A 21,136-nucleotide genomic window follows, 5' to 3' on the forward strand; every position below is an offset into this window, starting at 1 on the left:
CATTTAGATTGCTTATTGTTTCTAAAATGATTTAGTAAAAGCTAACACAGAGCATATACTCTGAACTGTGCTAAGTGCTTTTATTTGAATCACTTCATTTTTCACAAAACCCTATGAAAAACTACTACATTATTATCACCATTTTTAAGAAAAAGCTGTGACCTAAACTGGTTAAAGAATTAGCCCAAGCTGTAGTTGGTAAATGTCGGAACTAGTCTGACTTTAGAGATGCATGTTCCTCCATTTCCATTGTGGTTTCTAAATCAGTTCTCTTCCATCCTCTTTTAAAAGCCTTGGCTCTTCTGGACTCATTTCCTCTTGTCTATACCCCCAGCTACTGCAGCTCTTCAGAATCACTTTCTGATGTCTTCATCTGTCTCTTTTAATTCAGAAGTTTTTGGCTCTTTTGTCATTGGTCAGTTTTCTTTTCACTCTCTACCTCATCAATCTGTTCACCCCTACACCCACATACATACCTCATGTACCTTAACTTTCCTACGTGCCCAGTTTAGAGTCCATGATCCTTCGTTATAATCATTCTCTTGCAAATACCTCCAACTCCCTTCCTCTTATCTTTCTCCAGCAATACTTTCATGAGGAAAAAAAATAAATAAATAAATGCCCAACCTTGTTAAACTTAACTACCCATCTCTTCTGGAGAAATTGGCATGAGTAGGCCAGATGATTTCACTTAAAATTGATGACCACACACCTCAAGTGGCTTCCAGCATAACCTGTCAATCCTTACTATACATCTCTATTGTTTTCACTCTTCAAGGTGTTTTCTTTCATATTTCTCCTTTTTTCAAAGCTCTCACACTCTCCTTCATCTCTTAGTTGTTGACCTTGCCCCCAATTTCATTGAGAAAATTGGAATGATCAAGGAGGAACTCCTTTATCCACTCCAACTCTCCAAGCTTATTTATACACGCCTCCATCTTTGTATTTTCTTACTATCTTGTAGAAATGCCCCTGCTTCTCTCAAAGGCACTCTTTCCCCTTGCATTTTAGATTTCATTCCTTCTCAATCTCTTAAGAATTTTGCTCCTATATTATCTTTTCTCTCTCCTATATCTTTAATATCTCCCTCCCCTTTTGGATTATTAGTAAACATTCTATATATCTCTAGTTAAAAGATACACTTGCCAGGTTCTGTCTTTCCTAACTCAGTCTTTTTAGAGAACTAAACTCAATACCTAGAAGCTTCCCAGGACTTTGTCCTGAGACTTCTTCTCTTACTACATTTTCTTTGATCTCATCCTTTCTTATGGCTTTAAATACTAGCCATGTTGATGACGCTCAAATTCTTATCCCTAGGCCACAACTCTCAAGTCTCAACTGCCTATTTGATATGTATAGTTGGATAATTGGGATCTTCTAATTCTTTAGGTGCTCAAATTTTGCATCATTAAAGGTCACTCTACAGTAGCCACCCTCTTCTCTCTCTCCAGTATTTTTCCCTGTTTATTTCCTTTGTAGCATTTATTCTAACTTTTTAGCTTTTTTATTTGCTTACTATCTACCTGTTGCATTAGATTATAAAATTCTCATTTATCGACCTTCAGTATCTGCTATTCACTATTCTAACCACTCTTTAAGTTTTATAATCTGTTTTTGACAAACCATATTTATTAAATACTAAAAAAAAAAAAAAAAAAAAAAAAAAAAAAAAAAAAAAAAAACCTCTATATTGCTTCACTCCTATTTTGGTGAAATTAATAGAAGCCAGTGTTAAATTGATTTTCAATCTTACAGTTCTATGAGATTTCAAGATTGTAGGGTAACTAGTACTATTATATTTCACATACTTAACGTTTACATTTATTTAAATGCATCCTTAACCCTTAGATCTCTTATTGAATGGATGCATCTGAGCACATTCAATTTAGAAACTGTAAAGCAGAGAGACAGAGATAAAATTGCTGAAAAAATTTCACCAGAAATATACCATGAACAACGGGTAGCTGCTTGAGAAAAACAGGCAGCTTTTCCTAGCTTAAAGTAGTTAAACTGGACACTGGCTCCTAAGACGGCTGGAATTATTCAAGTTACAACACACCACAAGCAGAGCACCATGTAGTACAACTCAAATAAGGTTTGTTTTTTTTTTAATTCAGGGTTTATCCTGCCCTGTAATTATAATCTTTTCCCCTTGCTTTTGCTTTCTTTTGTGAAACATTATAACTAGGTTTTAGGTTGAAAATAGCATCATGTATTTTTGTACATAGCAGTTTTTTCTTTTTCCACATGGTATATAGTCTTGTCAAGTGAAACAGGCAAAAAGAAGAATGGACATTTTGGAGAATTTTCTGAAGTAATGAAATATCTAAATAAACACTTAAATGCTTAATATAATGCAGTTTCAGAATTTAGTGGTTTGAATTATCATCAAAATACAAAAATGATGGCTTCTTCAGAGCAATGCTTCTTCCAGATACGGCTCACAATGGTTATCTTCACATCAGAAGGTTTTCAGTGGCTAGCTTGACATCTTTCTTTGGAAAAAAAATGATTGGCAGAATTCTCAATGTAGAAGAGTACATAAAGGCCGTGGAACATAGCAGAAAGAACTTCGGTTTCTGGAGTTAAATTCGAGTGTAATACTAGATAATATACTTACCAGTTTTATGGTCTTGAGTAAATTACTTATTCTTTCTGTGACTCAGTTCCTATAAAATCGGGATCAAAATACTTACAAGATTATCAATTACTAAGATAACAAATGTAAAATAGCAAATGCTCAAAAATATGCTCTTCTCCCTTTTGACCCTTGTATTTATTCCTTTTACCACCTGATAAAAGGCAAAGATTTATTTAAGAGATTTATCAATAGCATAAGTACATCTTAAAAGTATTCAGACAAAATGAAAAAAGAAAACTGAAATGTGGGCGGTGTTTAGGGACAGTTCTCTCATAATTATCAATGGTACTGAATAGCAGCATTTGTTTTTCTCTTTTACTACCCTTTAAATAATTTACTCACTGGTAGTGTTTTGGAAAAAAAAAATTAAATACAGGAAGCATCAACACTCAGATTAGGAGGGCAATTTGCGAGCTAAGAATAAATGGGAAGTAAAACACTAAGTTGTGGCAAATGTGCAAAAGCTGAGTAACAGGGAAACTGCACCTGCCTCAAGTATCTCAGGTTGCTCGCAGCTCATTTTGTGGGCTTGGATATAGGTGGGGCGCCGCTTGTCAAGCAAGAATCAAGACCAGTTTTGCACCTTTGTTCCGCTGGCCCTGGACCAGCCAGAGCCAAAAGTATAGACACCGAGTCAAATCGTGCTGGCAGACCCCTCGCACTGCTTCGATAGAAGTAGGGGGCCAGGGAACAAATTTAGCAATTTAAAAGGTAGTAAGTTGTGTGGATAGGCTGGCTGATGCCTATTTTTAAAAAGCTGACTTGGGTTCGCATTCGAAATTAATGACAAGACTAGACAAATTTTTTTACAAAACGAGTGCTTTCAATTAACTTAGGTAAATAAGTCCACTGTAATTTTTAAAATATACTTGCTAAAACCGAATACTTTCTAAAACCTCTATGAGAAAAGGCTTGACTCTTCACTCTGAAACGTTTTGATGTCGAACACTAAAACTGCTCCTGGACATTTCCCCCAAGGGACTTTCGTAATCTTTCCAGAACACTCTTAAATCTATACCCATTTCTAACCAACTCTTACCTTCCTCACCAACCATAACCTTTAGCTTCTCCAGTTTCCAATTTCCTAAATCTTCAACCTTATCTTTTCAATTAGTCCAATCAAACTTTCCCTTCTCAGACCTCTTCCTCACGTTCGCTCCAAGAAACGCCCATGAGAATCACGTGGCCAACCTTGTCCTTAATGGCGCTCCGTAATTCTCTTACAGTTCTACCGCAACTTCCTTGCCTCCTGCAAGCTCCGCCCCGCCCATTCTCGCTTTCCCCCTTCTTCGCCCCCCTCCCACCCCCGTAGTGCCTGCGCCTGCGCGTCGCCAATTCAGGCACTTTCCCTTTCCTGGCGACCAATCCACTTCCTGCCTCCGGCCCTCGGAACACTCCTCCCCTCAGCTGGGGCCCTGGCTCGAGGTGCTGGTTGTGGCTGCCCTATTAATTGCCTGTCTGAAAAATTCACTTCTCTCCCTGAGGGGACAATTTGAACAAGCCGCTGAGTGTGCGGCACCGACCTGAGCCTTTACTCGCGATTCGCCACGCTGGAGCTGAGCCAAGGGTACCGCCATGCCAGGGGATGGGCGTCCCGGACTGTTTTCGATTTGGCAATCGCGCGGACACCTTCTTCCTTTCCCCTTCCCTCCGCCCCGCCCCCACTCGCAGCCTGGCCGCGCTGGTGAGTGGCGGGCGGGAGGGCCGGAGGGCGGAGGGAGGAGGGGGAGCTGAGGGAAGGCGGGCCCTCGGCTGCTAGATAGGTGGGGGGAGGGGAGGGGAGAGCCCGAGCGCTGGAGTTGGTGCTGGGAAACCCGGGGCTAATGTTGACAACAGGCTCGAGGTGAGTCCCGGGGAACCTCCTTTCCCTCTGCTCCAACGACCAGGAGGAAGCGGGGCTGAGGGGCACCGGCCTGGACTCCTACTCCCTGGGGGACTCAAGAGACGACTCCTCACCTCAGCGCTCTGGGGGCGGCAAGCAGTAGACGGACCGCGGGTCCGGCGTCGTCCTCCTCAGACCCCTTTCTCGGAGGCTCCCACCAACGAGGGAGCCTCCGGCCTGGGGCAGGCATGTGGGACTGTAGAGGGGGTTCCTGCCTCACATGCCCGGTCTGGGCCTCGGGGCTGGAGGCGGCGAGCCTGCTGTGGCGGGGTGAAGGTGTTTGGGGGTGTGGAGTAGAGTGAGGGGAGGTGGGGGAAAGCTTTTCGGGAGCCGGGAGGGAAGCGAGGGCGAAGAAATGGGGAGGGCGCGTGTGTGGGAGGATGTGGAGTACGGAGACCAGCCGGAGAGGCTCGGTCTTAGATGGTGAGCGAGTGTGGGGTGAGAAGTTTGGGGTTGGGGCAAGGATGATTGGCGAAGGTGACCGTGGATACCCGTAAAGGGGAGTTGTGGCGGGGAAGCGTGTTAGTTATAGGAATGTGGAGCGAGAGCAGGGGTTTGTGGGAGATGTGTGTAGGGGAAGGGGTTTGGGTGTAGTTGGGAATGGTGGACATAGGTTTTGGCTTACTTCTTTTTAGTTTCATAGGCTGAGGATTTTTCACTTTACCTTCATCCCAGAGCTCCTGGTAACTCTCTTGTTAGTGCTGTTGAACTAAGGAGATGATCACAGGATATTTGGTCTCCAGGTTGGTCAAGCAGAGCCAGCTAACAGGCTTGGGGGTACACACTGGACCGGACCTTAAGCTCTTTTTCTGTTTTAGGAATTGTAGGTGGTGATGCATCAAACGCAAGTAAAACAAGTACTTCCCTTCTTATTGAACATGGTTTTTAGGTGTTTATTAAAATTGTACAACTCATCAAGAAACCAGTTTTGAATTCTGGTGAAATTCATAAAAGACTTTGAATGAGTCTTTTATAACAACTTTGGACGTTCTTTAAAGTCGAAGACTAGGAAGTAATGCCCGTATGTCGTTCCGCCCTTTGAACAAATTGAATAACAGAATTAAAAGGTAAACAGCATTTTTACACTGGAGTGTTTTCAGAGCAATCTGATTGTGATTTCATACAGAGTCCATATGGTACTTAGCAAAGCAATATCTTTAAAAGGGAACACCCCTTTTTCTGTACTCTGTCCCCCAGTACACTCCATTGGTATCTGTTTTAATAGTAAAGTAGTTTTATTTTCTTTTGGAAGTTCAGAATATATTTAGAAAACCAAGTAAAACTTAAAGCCCAAGGGCCAGGATACTATTTTGGGAGCTAGGAAGGTGGTTTTAAAGCATAGCTTCCTTTTAAGGACTGTCTGAATGTAATTGCACTGAGTAAAAAATTTGTAAGAGATAATCATTCCAATTAAAAGATCACTAATTTTTATCTGTATTATGTTGAGATAGAATCTATTTAAAATTCTAGTTTTTACTTGAAAAACTTTTTGAAACACTTTAGGTAAAATATTTGGCTGCATGATTAAAAGGATTTTAGCATTTCATTAATTTAATGCTCAGTTTAAGTTTTTAATTGACATAATACAAATGCTTACTGATAAGAATCGTGTTTGTATACTTTTTTTTTTTTTTTAATCTTAGAATTAGGGTATATATTGGAAAAGAGCACTGGACAGTGAGTCTTGACCCGGCCACTAAACTAGTTGTGTAATCTTGGAAGGTCACTCGTCTGTTGTCACTTGAGTGTAAAAATTGAGAATCGGAGCCGATAAAATCTGGTAGTTTAAACTCTAAAATTTCTCATATGATGAACTTTTCAGTGTTCTGTATGAAAGAACAAACATTTATTGAATGTGTCCCTCATGCCAGCTTCTGTGCTAGTTTAAGAACTCTGTAAGAGAGGTAGCAATATTTCCATTTTATCAACTTAGGGAAGTTGTTGCCCAGTTTCCATAGCTAGCAGTGTGCAGGGTTAGGATATGGTCTGACTTCAAAGTCCATATTATTTTCTCACGTTGCATTGCTACTTTTCTATGAACCTTTAGATTTTCGTCATATTTTTCGTCCACTGCAACTTAGTTCCAAGTATACTTTGGGTATATGTTTGTAATAGCAGGATGAAGTGATTCAAAGAAGATACTAGTACAAAGACTTAAGGGTCTTATTGAGAATCTTTTTTCATTCTCTAGTGCAGGATCTAATTCATGAGTGCCTACTACAGTTTGATATAGTAGACACTTAAATGAAGACTGTAGAGAGTCACAAACATTTGGGAGACTGTTGAGCTAATAAATGATGATCTTTTATGAATTTGTCACATTTCAGGTGAATTTCTTAACTTAATGTCTAATTTTATCATTGTAAATTTGATATTAATGGTAAATTTGATGCCATTTTTTAAATTGAGAACTATAGTTCCTTGTATTGCTGAAATGTCACTTGTTGATGCTTAATATCAGAAAATACAAATTCTATATAAATATATTTTTTGCACATATTGACAAATAACTCTAAGTAAGATTGTACTGTACTGTAGGGATTGTCGCCATATGTTTTAGCTAGAATCTGCCAACAGTAAAAATATAGTATAAAAACTGCTTAGCCATTATCAGGGACTCTTTCTCCTCCGAGGTATGTAATTCTGTGATTTTCGTTAGTATTTACGATGAAGTCTTCTAACTCACCATCTCGGTGTTCTCTCTGTTCTTAATAACTTTGGATAAGGGTATGGGTTCAGATTCCATCTCTGTCACCAGCTGTGGAAGCCTTGGTCAGGTTACTTGGTCAAGTCTCAGTTTACGCATTTATAAAATAGGGAAAATAATACCAACCTCATAAAGATTTTAGAATCAAATGAGATAAAGTATAAAGGTTGTTTACTATGGACCATTGAGTGGTAGCTATTAGTATTATCCTCTCAAAAGTTTGCTTGCTTTAGGACGTATTTTCCTATTAAAAGTGTGTATTTAATTGAAGCTGTATAAGAATTGATAACTATTTTCCAGGTAATGTAAATGTTAACACTGTCTTTCCACATAAATAAGTAGTTATGCTCATTTATATTTCAATGATTGCTTAAACAGAATTAACAGTCTTTTTTTTGTTCTTTTTTGGGTGTCATTGTCAAAATAAATGCAGAGAACATGTGACCTTTTGAGATTGGCTTTTTCACTCAGAGTAATGACCTCAAGATTAAGTTGCATTTATCAAGTTTGTTTGTTTTTATTGTTGAATAGTACTCTATTTATGTGTGTAACCTACTTATGTCATACTTGAAATAAGTTTCAAACTTTAAAAAAAGATAAAAAATAACATGCAATGGAGAGTAAGAGAGTAAAAGAGAAAAGGGGAAGGAAGAAGTAACAGAAGGTACAGACTGGCATGGCCTAGGTTGTATATAAATGCTTTGTGTGTTAATAAATAATACAATATTTATTATTGCAGATGTTTTCTTTGCTAACCTAGTTTTTAATAACCGTAATTAAAAACCTGTATTTGAAAATATTTAAGAATACTTTGTGTAGCTTGAGTTTAAATAGAAAATATTTTGATTTTTCTTATACAATTTTCAGATGATTTAGGGGTTAAAGCATGAATCATTGTCCATAAAAGAAATTATAGTAATACACTGGTTATAAGTAGAGAAATTTGTTTTTAGAAATGAAAAATCCTGAATTTTGCTTATAGATACATTTTTTTTTGTTCTTCTAGAGTTTATTTCCAGCTAGCTGTGTAAAACCTGTACTATAGACCAGTGCTGTCCAATAGAACTTTCTGTGGTGATGATTTGCATTGTCTGATTTGGTAGCTACTAGCCACATTTGGAATTGAGCACTTGAAATATAGTGACTGATGAACTGAATTTCAAATTCTGTTTAATTTTAATTAACTTACATGTAACTGGCCACATGTGTCTGGTGTGGTAGTTTTTGACTGGTGGTACTTTTGCTCCCATGGGACATTTGGCAATGTCTGGAGTAATTTTTGGTTGTCAAAACTGGAAAGATACTACTGGCAACTAATGAATAGAAGATAGGAATACTGCTAAACTTGGTATAGTGCACAGAATAGTGTTACCCACTCTACCCCACCCTGCAGCCGAAAAAACACCTAAAATATCAATAGTGCTGAGGCATAGAAACCCCAGGCTGGTGACTACTGTACTGGCAGATATAGAACAGAATATACAGATTTTATAATCATTGTCATGTTTACTTACACATTAATTTTGACTACTACAAATGAAGAGCTTAATGGTCTAGTCAAATTCGAGATAGTTGACAGTTTTTGTATTTGAAGGTTTGATAAGGTTAGAACAGTGAGGTGACATCTGTGAGTCTTCTATTGTCTATTTTGTCATTCAATTTATAGAAGGCAAGAACTCACTTATGCTCTAAATACTTCTGTTGAAAATTGTATGAAATAGTATCACCAGCATCTCTTAACAGATGTGAAATGTTGGCTTTAAAAATGATTCAAAATGTTCTCTGATACATACTGAAGTATTAATAATTAAATGATACATTGTTCTGCAATTGGTAATGTTTGGATTTGAATAATGAGTATGTAGAAGTTCCTTTATTATGCTCTCTACTTTTGTTTGTGCTTGAGTTTTTCCTTAATTAAAAAGTACTTAGACATAGGCATAACTAGTAATGATAGAATGTGGAAAGTGACCAATAAATTATCACAAAAATAGCATTCATTTTTCATGCATTAATTAATCTTGCACAGTTGCCAAGTTGCATTAATATGTTCCGTTTTGAAAAAATTGTGTCACATCACTAAAAAAAGTCACTGCACCTACAGTACTGACATTCTTTTACTCTTACAGATTGTCCTGGGTAACATAATGCCAGCTGAGCGTAAAAAGCCAGCAAGTATGGAAGAAAAAGAATCTTTGCTAAACAACAAGGAAAAAGACTGCAGTGAAAGGCGGCCAGTGAGCAGCAGGGAGAAACCAAAAGAGGAGATCAAGCTCACTGCCAAGAAGGAGGTTATTAAGGTCCCTGAAGATAAAAAGAAGAAACTGGAAGAAGATAAGAGAAAAAAAGACGACAAGGAACGCAAGAAAAAAGAAGAAGAAAAGGTGAAGGCAGAGGAGGAATTAAAGAAAAAAGAGGAAGAAGACAAAAAGAAACATGAGGAGGAAGAGAGAAAGAAGCAGGAAGAGCAGGCAAAACGACAGCAAGAGGAAGAAGCTGCCCAGTTGAAGTAAGACCGTTTATTTTAATGATTGTTGTGAAGGAATGGGAAGGTGGGAATGTTTGGAAAAAGTGATTATTTGAAATAAAACTTTCAGGGCGCAGATCTTTAAGAGTTGAGAGTATTTTACTTCACATATTCTCTTATTTCACTGACTTCAGGAATGCTTATGGTGCTTTAATTCTTTGAATTAAAGAATAGTAATCTTCAGTAAATATTTTTTGAGAGTAATGTGGATTTCTTTAAAAAGCTCTTTTCAGTGGTTTAATACTCCATCTCTTTAAGCTGAAAATCTTTAGTTCTTAATGGCTACTATTGAGTTCTTACTAGGAAGCGTATCAGTACACATCCTTAAGGCAGTCCTAATGAAGTCAGTTTTATGATCCCCATTTTACAGATTAATAAAACTTAAGCACAAAGAGGTTAAGTACCTTGTCGAAGGTCACAATGAACAGTGGCATGCTAGGATTTTAACCTAGGTTGGGCCAACTTTAAAACCTTTGTCCTTAAGTATAATTCCATAATGCCTCACATTCTTTATCTAAATTTATTTTTAACCTTGTAAATCTATGCAAGTAATACAATAAAGTGGTGAAAAACAAGATAGTCTTCATAAGAAGATCACTAGGATGTAGTGCAAATGACAATTATTGAATAGCATGAGCTCTTTACATATATAATTTAGAAAGCTGTTCGCAAACAGTTGTCATGGTTCCACCGGTTTTCTTAATCAGAGTTCTTCTTTGTACAGTACCTTTATTTTTAATGAGGAACTGGAGCCTTAAGTGTGGGAGGCAATAGTAGTGTATTTCAGTTTTGGAATATTCAGAACCATGATTCTTAAGGGTTTCTTGCTTTTTTTATATTTCACTTTTTTTCTTTTTTAATTCACAAGGATATTCAGTTTTCCTGTTACCTTTGCTCCCTCTTCCCTCCAATATAGAGAGTTGAAAAAAAACAATAACCAAAAAACCCAAAAAATTCAAACATATCCAGAAAATCTACTGTAATACCCCTTTCCCATCTGCCCCTTCCCCCATCTACCCAGCATAAACAATGACCCACTTCTTTCCCCCGGAGTATTTTAAAGCATCACATTACTTTGCCTGTAATATTACATTATATATTTTTAGGTGTTTTTAATGCCGATGAAAATTGAGTTACTTAATGCATGTATATCATGCACTACTGCCCAAGTTACATTTCTTAAAAGTATACACTCATTTAATCCTGTGTTTATGTGTGGCTGGGAGATTTCCAGAGATACATGTCCATCCTCCCGGTGATGGCTGTAACTCCTTGTTAACATACTAGGCTTTTAGTGGGAAAATATCAGAATTATAGGGCAGCTCAAGGATGGTTATCGCAGAATGATGAAAATTTACTTTTTTAGAAATAGATATTTTAAAGTACATACTTTGGTATCTTAGAAACCTCAAACCTCAGACTGTCCCTATTCCCACTCCTGCCCAAGTTATTTTACTACTTCTGCAAGTTAAACATATTTCATGTTTTTAGTAGAAATATAGGTAGATTTCTTTTTAACTATTCCTTTCAAGATAAACTGAGTTTGTTAACCTAGATTAAAGGGTTTTTATCCTGTAGTTAGTTCTCTTCTGATTCCTTTCCAGATTTTTAAAATAACACTTGAATTTTAAGACCCAGATGCAGCCATGTACTTTATTAAAGGTTTAGTTAATGTCTAAGTATGGAAAAATGGTACTTAACATCTCAAAATGTTTTAATGCATTCTTTTATGATGTTTATTCTTTAGCTTAAGTATTCCTTGTAGACAATTTTTTTCCTGTTTTTCCAATGATTTTATCTGTTTAAGTTTTTACAATCTTCACAATATGTTATATTTTTTATATTAAGCATCATGTGTGTTACCAGTTACTTATTTTTTAACTTTATTGAAGTATAAATAACAAATAAAAGTGTTTTATCCATTTAGCTTACCAGTTGGCAGAGTGATTTTTAATCTATTCAAAATCTTCTCTACTACATGTGGTATTATTATCAGTGCATTATTGGGTTCTTATTATCTTAAGTCATTGATAAAATGTCTTTAGAAGTAGTGAAAGATTCTTTTGCATCTTTCGTTCCTCTTGGGTTCTGATGCTGATGTGATTACTTTTTCATTGACTTTCCCACTTAATGGGATTTGGCATTGATTCTTTAAAATATACAGATTAATTACTTGGTTTTTCATTTTTTATTTTTTAAATATCTAGGGAGAAGGAAGAATCCCTTCAGCTTCATCAGGAAGCTTGGGAACGACATCAGTTAAGGAAAGAACTTCGTAGCAGAAACCAAAATGCTCCAGACAGTCGACCAGAAGAAAATTTCTTTAGCCGACTTGACTCAAGTTTGAAGAAAAATACTGCTTTTGTCAAGAAACTAAAAACTATTACGGAACAACAGAGAGACTCCTTGTCCCACGATTTTAATGGCCTAAATTTAAGCAAATACATTGCAGAAGCTGTAGCTTCTATTGTGGAAGCAAAGCTAAAAATATCTGATGTGAATTGTGCTGTGCACTTATGCTCTCTCTTTCACCAGCGATATGCCGACTTTGCCCCGTCACTTCTTCAGGTTTGGAAAAAACACTTTGAAGCAAGGAAAGAAGAGAAAACACCTAACATCACCAAGTTAAGAACTGATTTGCGCTTCATTGCAGAATTGACGATAGTTGGGATTTTCACTGACAAGGAAGGTCTTTCTTTAATCTATGAACAGCTAAAAAATATTATTAATGCCGATCGGGAATCCCATACTCATGTTTCTGTGGTGATTAGTTTTTGTCGACATTGTGGAGATGATATTGCTGGACTTGTACCAAGGAAAGTAAAGAGTGCTGCAGAGAAATTTAGTTTGACTTTTCCTCCTAGTGAGATAATTAGTCCAGAGAAACAGCAACCTTTCCAGAATCTTTTAAAAGAATACTTTACGTCTTTGACCAAACACCTGAAAAGGGACCACAGGGAGCTACAGAATACTGAGAGACAAAACAGGTGATTTTCAAATGTTTCTCAGAATTGAGAATTTATTTTTGAAGCTCATACTTAAAAATGTGTAAAGTCTTCATGCCACTGAAAGAACTTGTGGAAAAGGGCTCATTGCAGGTGATTTCTTAACATTCCAGGAAAATTTCAAAGTCTAACAATCTAAGTACTCATGTGTAAATGTGCGTCTACCATAGATTTTGTTTCTGATTTAAAAGAAATATGGCAAGTATATGGTGATTTTTACTTTGTGAATTTGTTTTCTTCCTGTGATTTAAAAACTACTTAATGTTGAGAGAGACATTTTTTTTTTCTTCACTTATTTACTCTCTTTTTTGTGTGTGTTTCGCTGTTCCCTCTCTATAACAGGTTTGATTTGTATTTTAATTTATTCATGTCAATATTGATACTTGCTTACTCTTTTTTAAGAAATGGGCCTTACATTGTCAGTGATAATTTAGGTCATAAATTGGGAGAATAATGTACCAAATTAGCTGTGAAAAAGTTTCCTAAGTGCAGCTATGTAAAGTGCATTTGCAAGAGTCTTTGTCCTGGGGACATCCATTTAAAATTCTAAAGAAATAATGTTGGTGCCCCTGGTAATTAGTGGAGACACCTGATTTAGGGGCCACCTTTGACTGTTACAAGATATGATAGACTACAGGGTAGCAACTATACCAAGGTGGCCTCAACAGACAAAGTTGATGTAGTAGTTGGTGGCCTTTAGGTCGGTCACCTTTTATGGAGGGTGGATTTGGAGGAGGACTGAGGTGGTGCAGAAAGAAGACAATTGCAGTAGCTTGTGGCTGAGACTTTGCAACTAAAGTGCATGATCGAAAGTCTGAAGTTGCTAATGATGAGGGATTAATATGGGAGAGTATACTTTTCTATCCTCATAAGCCTACAGTTGGAAAAGACTGGTTTAAGTAGTTACCACTTAACCAGAAGAGAAGACAGTTATGCCAGTAGTACAGTTAGGTCAGTGTCAGCATGAGTGCAGAGACTCTATGGCTGGCTGGCTGGTGGCTGAGGGTTACTCAGAGGTGAGAGTTTAAGATAGTAGTTGTGTTCCTCAGTGTTTCAAAAAGAAGAATCCTTGTGCTTTTGAGTAATGAGGACTGTTTTAAACTATGAAAAGGCAACTTCAGAATGTATGTAGTCAATAATTGATTAGAAAGGAAAATAGTGGTCTATTAACTGTATTTAAGGTTTCTTGATTGTGATTTACAGTGTTTTGTCTTTTTCCTCATTACTTTTTAATAGCTACTTTAAGAGTTTTGTGAGTGTATTTGCTTTTAATTGGCCTTATAGAAACTTAAGAGAGTAGAGAAGTTTTACGACGATATAATCTAATCACCATTCCAGTGTAGGAATCCATTTTACAGGTTATCTGACAGATAAGTTCTTCCTCTGAAAACCTCTCAAAGGAGCTTAGCGCTCGAACCCATTCTGATGTTGTACACATGTATCTCCATAAAATGGTTCCCTTCGATGTATGTTTCTGGTACGGATGGAATAAAGCCCAAAGTGGGGGTCCATGACCTTTTTACCTATTGACGGTGAATTTAGTTTAGAAACTGAGACTAAGCATTTAGACATTTTTATGGCAATTTTCTATTGTCATGATGTTTTTACTATGTTTTATAAAAGTGTCAACAATGACTAGAAAAAATTATTCCATAACCACAGATAGTTTGAGAAACACTGGCTTCTCATTTAGATATTACTCATGGTACTATCCTAAATATTTGGAGTCAAGATGTTTCCTTTTCATCTTCAGGCTAAATACCTTCCTTCATAACTCCAGATACTTCACTATCCTTAGGACATTTGTTTTGGATGAACTCTTTTCATCCTCAGACCTAAAATTCTATTAGTTTACATAGATGTCTTGTTTTTTTGACTTTTTGTTAGGCTTATGTACATCTAAAGCCTAATTTCTCTAATGAACTACTGTCAAACCAGTTCTTCATCTTGAACTACTGAAATAATTGTTTAAACCTAATTATAGACTTTCTTATTTCTTTTAAACTTTAGGTGCTTTTGATATATCATTTTAACCTAATGATAATTTTGAACATTGATTATGTGTATAGTATTAATTGTTCTTAGCCACTGGCACTATCAATTTGATAAACAGACCTTCTGTTCTGTCATTATTCAAGACACCGATGAAAATTTGGAACAGGATATAGTGTTAAAAGCATGGCTTTGTGGCTTTTTTCTAGAAACTTACTCATTTAAAATACAGAACTATTAATCTGTGGTTGTTAGAGGAGGTTATTTACCTAGGATAAATTGACCTTAGCATTGTAGCAGCCATTTTGTTATGGGAGACTGCCCACTTAGATGTAATAATTTGGATGATATGAGAATCTTAATCATAATATAGAAAATGGCATTTGGCTTAATAAATCACTCATGCTTTAGGTTAGCTTCAACTTGCGCAGCTTCTGTAGTGAAATGATTTAAATACCTGACTGAGCAAAGATGACATGAGGAATGGATTAGTGCAGAGTCCCTACTTGGCCTAATGTTAGTCCCCTTCTAAGAGGGCACATTACAGTGTACTGTTAAAATGTCCAGTTTCCAATGTTTTTTCCCTCCCAACCATTATTCAGTAAGTGGTTTTGAGGTTTTTCTACATCAGGAATAAATCACAGCCAGTAATTTTTCCCAGTAAGGTTTGTTTTTAGGCATGATGCTAGAAATCTAAGTGCTAAGCTGGTGGATATTTAAGACTCATATGTAGTTAATTTACTTTAAGCCTTTTTTTTTTTTTTGATCTTTTGATGATGATGGATTAAATATATCAAATACACTGCATTTTCAGTCTATAAATCCCAAATGCTCTTGGTCATTTTAATTAGCTTGGGAGATCGCACTATTAGAGCTTGTGAAGTCTTAGTCTATGCTCAAAAAAAAACCCCATGTTTAAAAATTTATCAACCAATTAAAAAATAGAGTAATAAAATCTGGTAATTTCTTAAAGGCACAGTAATGAATGAATGAAGGCAGTGACTGGATGAGAGACCTATTGAGTCTCAACTGTCATTTTTATGTTATCTGGGTTGATACCATAGGATTGGATAGCTAGTTCAGTTTCTAAGCCCCTGAGAGATTTAGTTATGAGCAGGCGATACAACTGACCCTGGGGTTGGGTGAATTCAAATAAATTTGAATTTAAATACATTTTGGTTAAGTGATTGATATGGGGAGTTATAATATTTACACACTTGAAAACATCGTGTAATATTTGCCAATTTAGAATTTAGAGCTGCTTGGTAGGTTTTGCATTTTTTTATGTTCAGTGTTCTCTATACTTGAAATGCTTTGTACTTCACGATATTATTCTCATATAGATAATATAACCTAGTATTTTTTTTTTACATTTAATTAAAATTGGTTGAAGAAATGATTTAATATTGGATATAACTTAATGTTAATTCTGTAACAGAATTTGTTTCTTGCAATATAGTGGAATCATGAATTCAACTATTAAGTCAGAATTTTTCTTGAATAATTCTGAAGTATTTTAATTCCTATTTTTCTCCTAATTGGTGGGAGTTGTGGCAGGTTTCTCTATTCAAGACTGCTGGTGAATTAAAACTGTCATGATTGTGTACTCAGTCCAGCAGCAGTAAGTGATTTTGTTTAAAATAACAAGTGGGTAGCTTTCCCCTTCCCCTGCCATTCATTGTTAATAAAATTAGGGAAGATTTTTTATTAATGCAAATTCATGAGACTTTACCAATCGTGAAACTTAAAAACCCCTTAACCTAAGGTTAAATAGTGTCACTTTTACCTTTCACTTTTCTTCCAGGTAAGTTGTACCTTTACAGGTAGATTCTTTGATAAACTGTGTAGTGTTTAAGCACTATTAGGATGTTTTATGGTTGTGCTTTAGACTTAAAGAGGCTAACAATTTTCTAAGTGCTCTAAAATTGTTTCCTCCTTCAGATATTCTCTAATTCTGATTCAGTGACTTTGACATAGTTGTTTAATAGATATTTGATTGAGTAGTTTTGCTTAACTGTGTTTTAGTGTCTTTTCACACAAGATTAGAAGATTCCATAACCAAATTCTAAAATAAAACCAAAAGAAAATGTAAGATAATGCTTATGAAATTTAAGTTAATTTTCATGAAAATCCGACAGCGTGCTAAAAGAGATGAAAAGTGAAACCTGGTACTTTTTTATGGTCTGCTTCATGATTACTTTTTCAAGATTTAGACATGTTTCTATTATTTTGCATGACTGCATAAGGTCAAAGCTAAAATGGATTTTCTTGCTGTTTTTTTCTTTTTTAATTCGGTTAGTAGAAGATCAGAATACTTGGCATAGAGTTTTTTGCCTTTCAACAGTGGGCTCTAGCTTTGTTTGTTGTCATTGATATAGTACATTGCATGTATCATCTTAATCGATCCTTGCAGTACCCTTGACAAAAATACCTCTATTTTGAAGGTGATAGATCAGGTTTAGGGACTAAAGAGCTTGCCCGATATGATTTAGATAGCAAATAACAGAATCAGGTTCTTTTCTACCTATTCATATTGTATTTTTCACATCTTCCATAGTACTCATCTTCATCTGCATTTAGTACTTGTACTTGTTTTTAAAGTGTCTAGTAAGTACATTAGCTACTCAGTACTTACCAAGTTATATCTAAACAAAAGAAGGACCCAGAAGAGGTTTTAGAACTAGCACCTTGATGTGGAAAGACTTCCCTTTGATATATATGCATTTGATAGATAGTCTAGTTTCATTATAAAGTACCAAGTGGATAATTTTACCCTAATCGAGAGGCAATATAGTCCAAAAGTTTATGAGCATGGACTCTGAAGCCAGACTTGTTTGGACTCAAGTCTTTGATCTGTTATTTACTCACTCTATAACTGGGCAACTTGCCTCATTCTCTGTTTCAGTTTTCTCTTCTGTAAAATGGGATTAACAATAGCACTGTGTCTCTGATGTAAAGCTAAATGATGCAGTGAATTCCTCTGTAAAAACATTTAGTAATAGTGTCTGGCACATTGTAAGTATACAATAAATGTTCATCCTTAATATATTGCCTGCTTAATCCTTTAGAAAGACTTTTAAATGAGAATTTCTCTTTGTGCCTTTTTATGATTTAGAAAATTTGTATGTTAAACTTCTTATAACGTAACTTATTTTAAAAATTTATTTTTTAAAACTACAAAACAGTAAATAATATACAAAATAAATAAAATAGTGAGAAAGTGAGCAATAATAAAAATAAATGGAAAAAACAAGATATGTGTCTTAATACTAGAATTTGCTGAGATAATGATGCTTGATTGAGGAATGATCTATTAGTAATATAAAAACACGTCAGAAATCAAGGATCGATGTACCTTAGGGATACTTCCAGACAATGATATCTCACATATAGTGAAAGAGGTCTACTTATATTTTTATTATAATGAATATGACTTGGAATTAATATTGTTTCATTGCTTAACTTTTCGTATCTTTAAAATGATGCTAGTACCTCCCTATTGTGTAGTGATATTGGGAGAAAGAATGACCTCACTTACAATACATTTACTGCTAACTCAGTTATCTCCAGTTAAGACAGAGATTGGAGGGAGTAGGGGAGGGACTATGGCCCACAGACTAGTTGCAACAGACTATATGGCCTGCAAAGCGTAAAGTATTTATTATCTGGCCCTTTCCAGAAAATGTTTGCTGAACTCTAATTTATGACAGTATCAAAAGTATGGCTTCATTTCAACTTTCAGTAATAGGTGTGCTTCTAAAGAGATTGTGATTACAATGACATGTAAGAAGTCATATTTCCAGCTTGATTTTGCTTGGTGATATATTCCCATGGAGTTCACATATGAAATTTTGGTGAGATTTATACTGATGTACAGAAGATGTGCTCTGGTCAAATGTACCATGTAATGTTTAGTTCCATCATGCAGATATTCTAAAAAATTTAAGCAAACTGAAAAGCTTTGCCTATGGTCTTCATACACTTATAAAAAACTAACATGTATAGCATAGTCATTGAAAAATGTTTTGTTTTATTTCATTACAACCTCAAAATGATTCTAGAGGTTTTAAACGTTTAGGCACCTATGATGAGTTATTTCTTTGTTTGAAGTTTATAGTCTTACTGCATGCTGTGGTTTAGTCAGATGTTTAGTAAACATGTATTGGTCAAAGAAAGTGGATATGACTGTAAATTTATGTATAACAGAACTCTTCTAATGTCATTCATTGGTATCCTGTACCTCTTACCAGGTACTTTTACTATAAGATACAAGTAGAAAACAAACCAACCAAAAGCTAAGCTATTTTTCCCTGCAGAGTGTTCTCACTAGATAGTAACCTAAACATGTATAAAGTTAGTAGTTAGGGACTGTTAAAAAAAAATTTGACCACGAAGTTGAGATTTGGGAAAAGGCGAAGAGTATCTCTGAAACTTCAGAATTTTACATTTGTTCCAGGGGGATTGGAAAGGAACTGGAATGCATACAAAGGGAGCTATCATAAAATTAAATCATTTTTAGTTGACCCAATGCAAAGTCACAGACAAATTTTTGAAAGTGAGGTCGATACTAGAAAAGGAATGTTTTCTTTCTAATAAAATAGTATCTTGCCGCTGATTAAATACTGTAAGTCTTTAATGAATATAATATAACCAAAAAGTGGGTGTATGTTCTTCAGATGACCAGAATGTCAGAACTTGTTAGAGAAATAATATTCCAGGCTGTTATTTTGAGATATTTTCATTTTCTTTTTAAGTACTGAAATAATTATGCATCTTAATTGTCATTAGATGTTTTGAAGTCCCTTAGAACTATTATCCCTTTTAATGTAATTTGCTTCAGTATAAACTTTTTATTAATTAACACTTTTCCTAATAATACATTGGAGAGCATTTTAGAGTAGCCTACTTTTGAGTAGTATTTGTTCAAATCATTTAATTTAATGGCTTTTTTTTTTAACTTCAAAAATGACATTCTAATGGAAAGTTCTAACAAGCTCATTCAAAGTACTGTTAGTCATTTGTTTTTGTAGGTCAAATATTTTTAAATGCTTTGGGTTTTTTTGATTTTTAAAATTTACTGATAAAGTAACCTTTTTTTTTTTTTTTTTACTTTTTTAAAGCAGAGAAAACTGTTCTTCAGAGAAGTGTTTTTAGAGTTTTTAGAGACATGCTTTTTAGCCTAGATTATTATGGTTAAACTGTTTTGCCATTTTACTAATCTGTAGAATGATGTGGTGGTCTAATGTATGTATATTTAAATCAAGAAAACGAGAGAGTGAGTTTCTCATTTTAGGTCCTAATAGGCCAGATTTTGAAAAAAAAAAAAAAATGGAGTTAGTAAATAGTAACTAATCTATATATTAATTAATCTTGTGCTTTTAATGATAACTGATATTCCTAAAATAGAAAATGTTATTGGGAATATTACAGCATTTCAACAAAAGTTTATTTAGGTAGGAATGTAGTAAGATGGGAAAATCTGAAAATTACTGCAGATAAGCAAGGATGAATAAGTCTAGGCATGGTTTTTCCACTTTATTTTCTATAACTTATGAGAAGATAACATTTCACACACACGTACGAACAAAACCTTCTAATACATTTTCTTTCTTGTTCCTAAGAAAACTCAAATGACAAGAAATAAAAAAACTTTTACATATTACTTTTGAAATGATTTAATTTACAATTTATAATTGACTTTTTGAAACCTAAATTGTATTTGCATTAAGATTTATAAATTTTGAATGTTATACTACTGCATAAATATTTAATTATAGAAAAATTGGATCCAGTTATTGATACGCTACCATCTATACTAATATAGTAAGACTTTTACTTGACTTTATATACTTCGAGAATTTTCAATAGTTTTACATTTCTTATTATGAATTGCTTATTAGTGAGCTGTTTGCAGAGTGGAATAGAAGTTGTGTCTTCTGCTTCTAGAGACAACTTGGCCTTAATTAAGTGGGTTGCTCAGTTAATATTTGTTAAATGGATAAATAACCAGTACTTGTGCAGTAAATTAAGAAGATATGGAAGATATGAGCTTTTTCAGCAGATAATCTTAATTCGAATCATTGTGAAAGTTTAAAGATACTTATATCTGTACCTGTTTTTAAAAACTAACATCTAGGTGTATAAGTATTTCTGGTTAAATGTGGGAGGGGAACATGGCTGTAACAAAAGCCTAAATACTTTTTATTTAGTGTCATATTGTTACATTTTATATTTCTGTAGGCATAATTGTTAATCATACTCATATTCTTTGAGGAACCAATGTTAAAATGTAATTGTTTAGGTGCAGTCGATTATACAAATTTTAATTTTCAGTTACATCTTGAAAATGTTAACAAAAATTAAGTTATTAAAGATTGTGCCA

The 21,136-nt window shown here is 35.1% G+C and overlaps 2 protein-coding genes across 6 annotated transcripts in view; one reads left to right on the forward strand and one right to left on the reverse strand.

Annotated features, from left to right (window-relative positions):
* Positions 1-3,872, reverse strand: part of DHTKD1 (dehydrogenase E1 and transketolase domain containing 1) — a 48,388-nt gene extending 44,516 nt beyond the window's left edge. For both annotated transcript variants that reach the window (XM_016134438.2, XM_036228189.1), the window contains exon 1: positions 3,681-3,872. The gene's annotated coding sequence lies outside the window, so the exon portion shown is untranslated. The remainder of the gene's footprint in view (positions 1-3,680) is intronic.
* Positions 3,873-4,331: 459 nt separating this feature from the next.
* UPF2 (UPF2 regulator of nonsense mediated mRNA decay) overlaps positions 4,332-21,136 on the forward strand; it is a 93,715-nt gene continuing 76,910 nt past the window's right edge. For 2 of the 4 annotated variants that reach the window (XM_036228187.1, XM_016134436.2), the window contains exons 1-3: positions 4,380-4,484; positions 9,360-9,739; positions 11,965-12,744. In XM_036228187.1, coding sequence (XP_036084080.1) covers positions 9,378-9,739; positions 11,965-12,744 — 1,142 coding nt within the window. In that variant the 5' untranslated portion in view covers positions 4,380-4,484; positions 9,360-9,377. Of the gene's footprint in view, positions 4,485-5,341; positions 5,591-9,359; positions 9,740-11,964; positions 12,745-21,136 lie in introns of all 4 variants that reach the window. The other 2 variants (XM_036228186.1, XM_016134434.2) reach the window with 2 other exon arrangements.

The sequence above is a fragment of the Rousettus aegyptiacus genome, unplaced genomic scaffold (assembly GCF_014176215.1).
Source record: "Rousettus aegyptiacus isolate mRouAeg1 unplaced genomic scaffold, mRouAeg1.p scaffold_m13_p_10, whole genome shotgun sequence".
NCBI classification, from domain to species: Eukaryota; Metazoa; Chordata; class Mammalia; order Chiroptera; family Pteropodidae; genus Rousettus; species Rousettus aegyptiacus.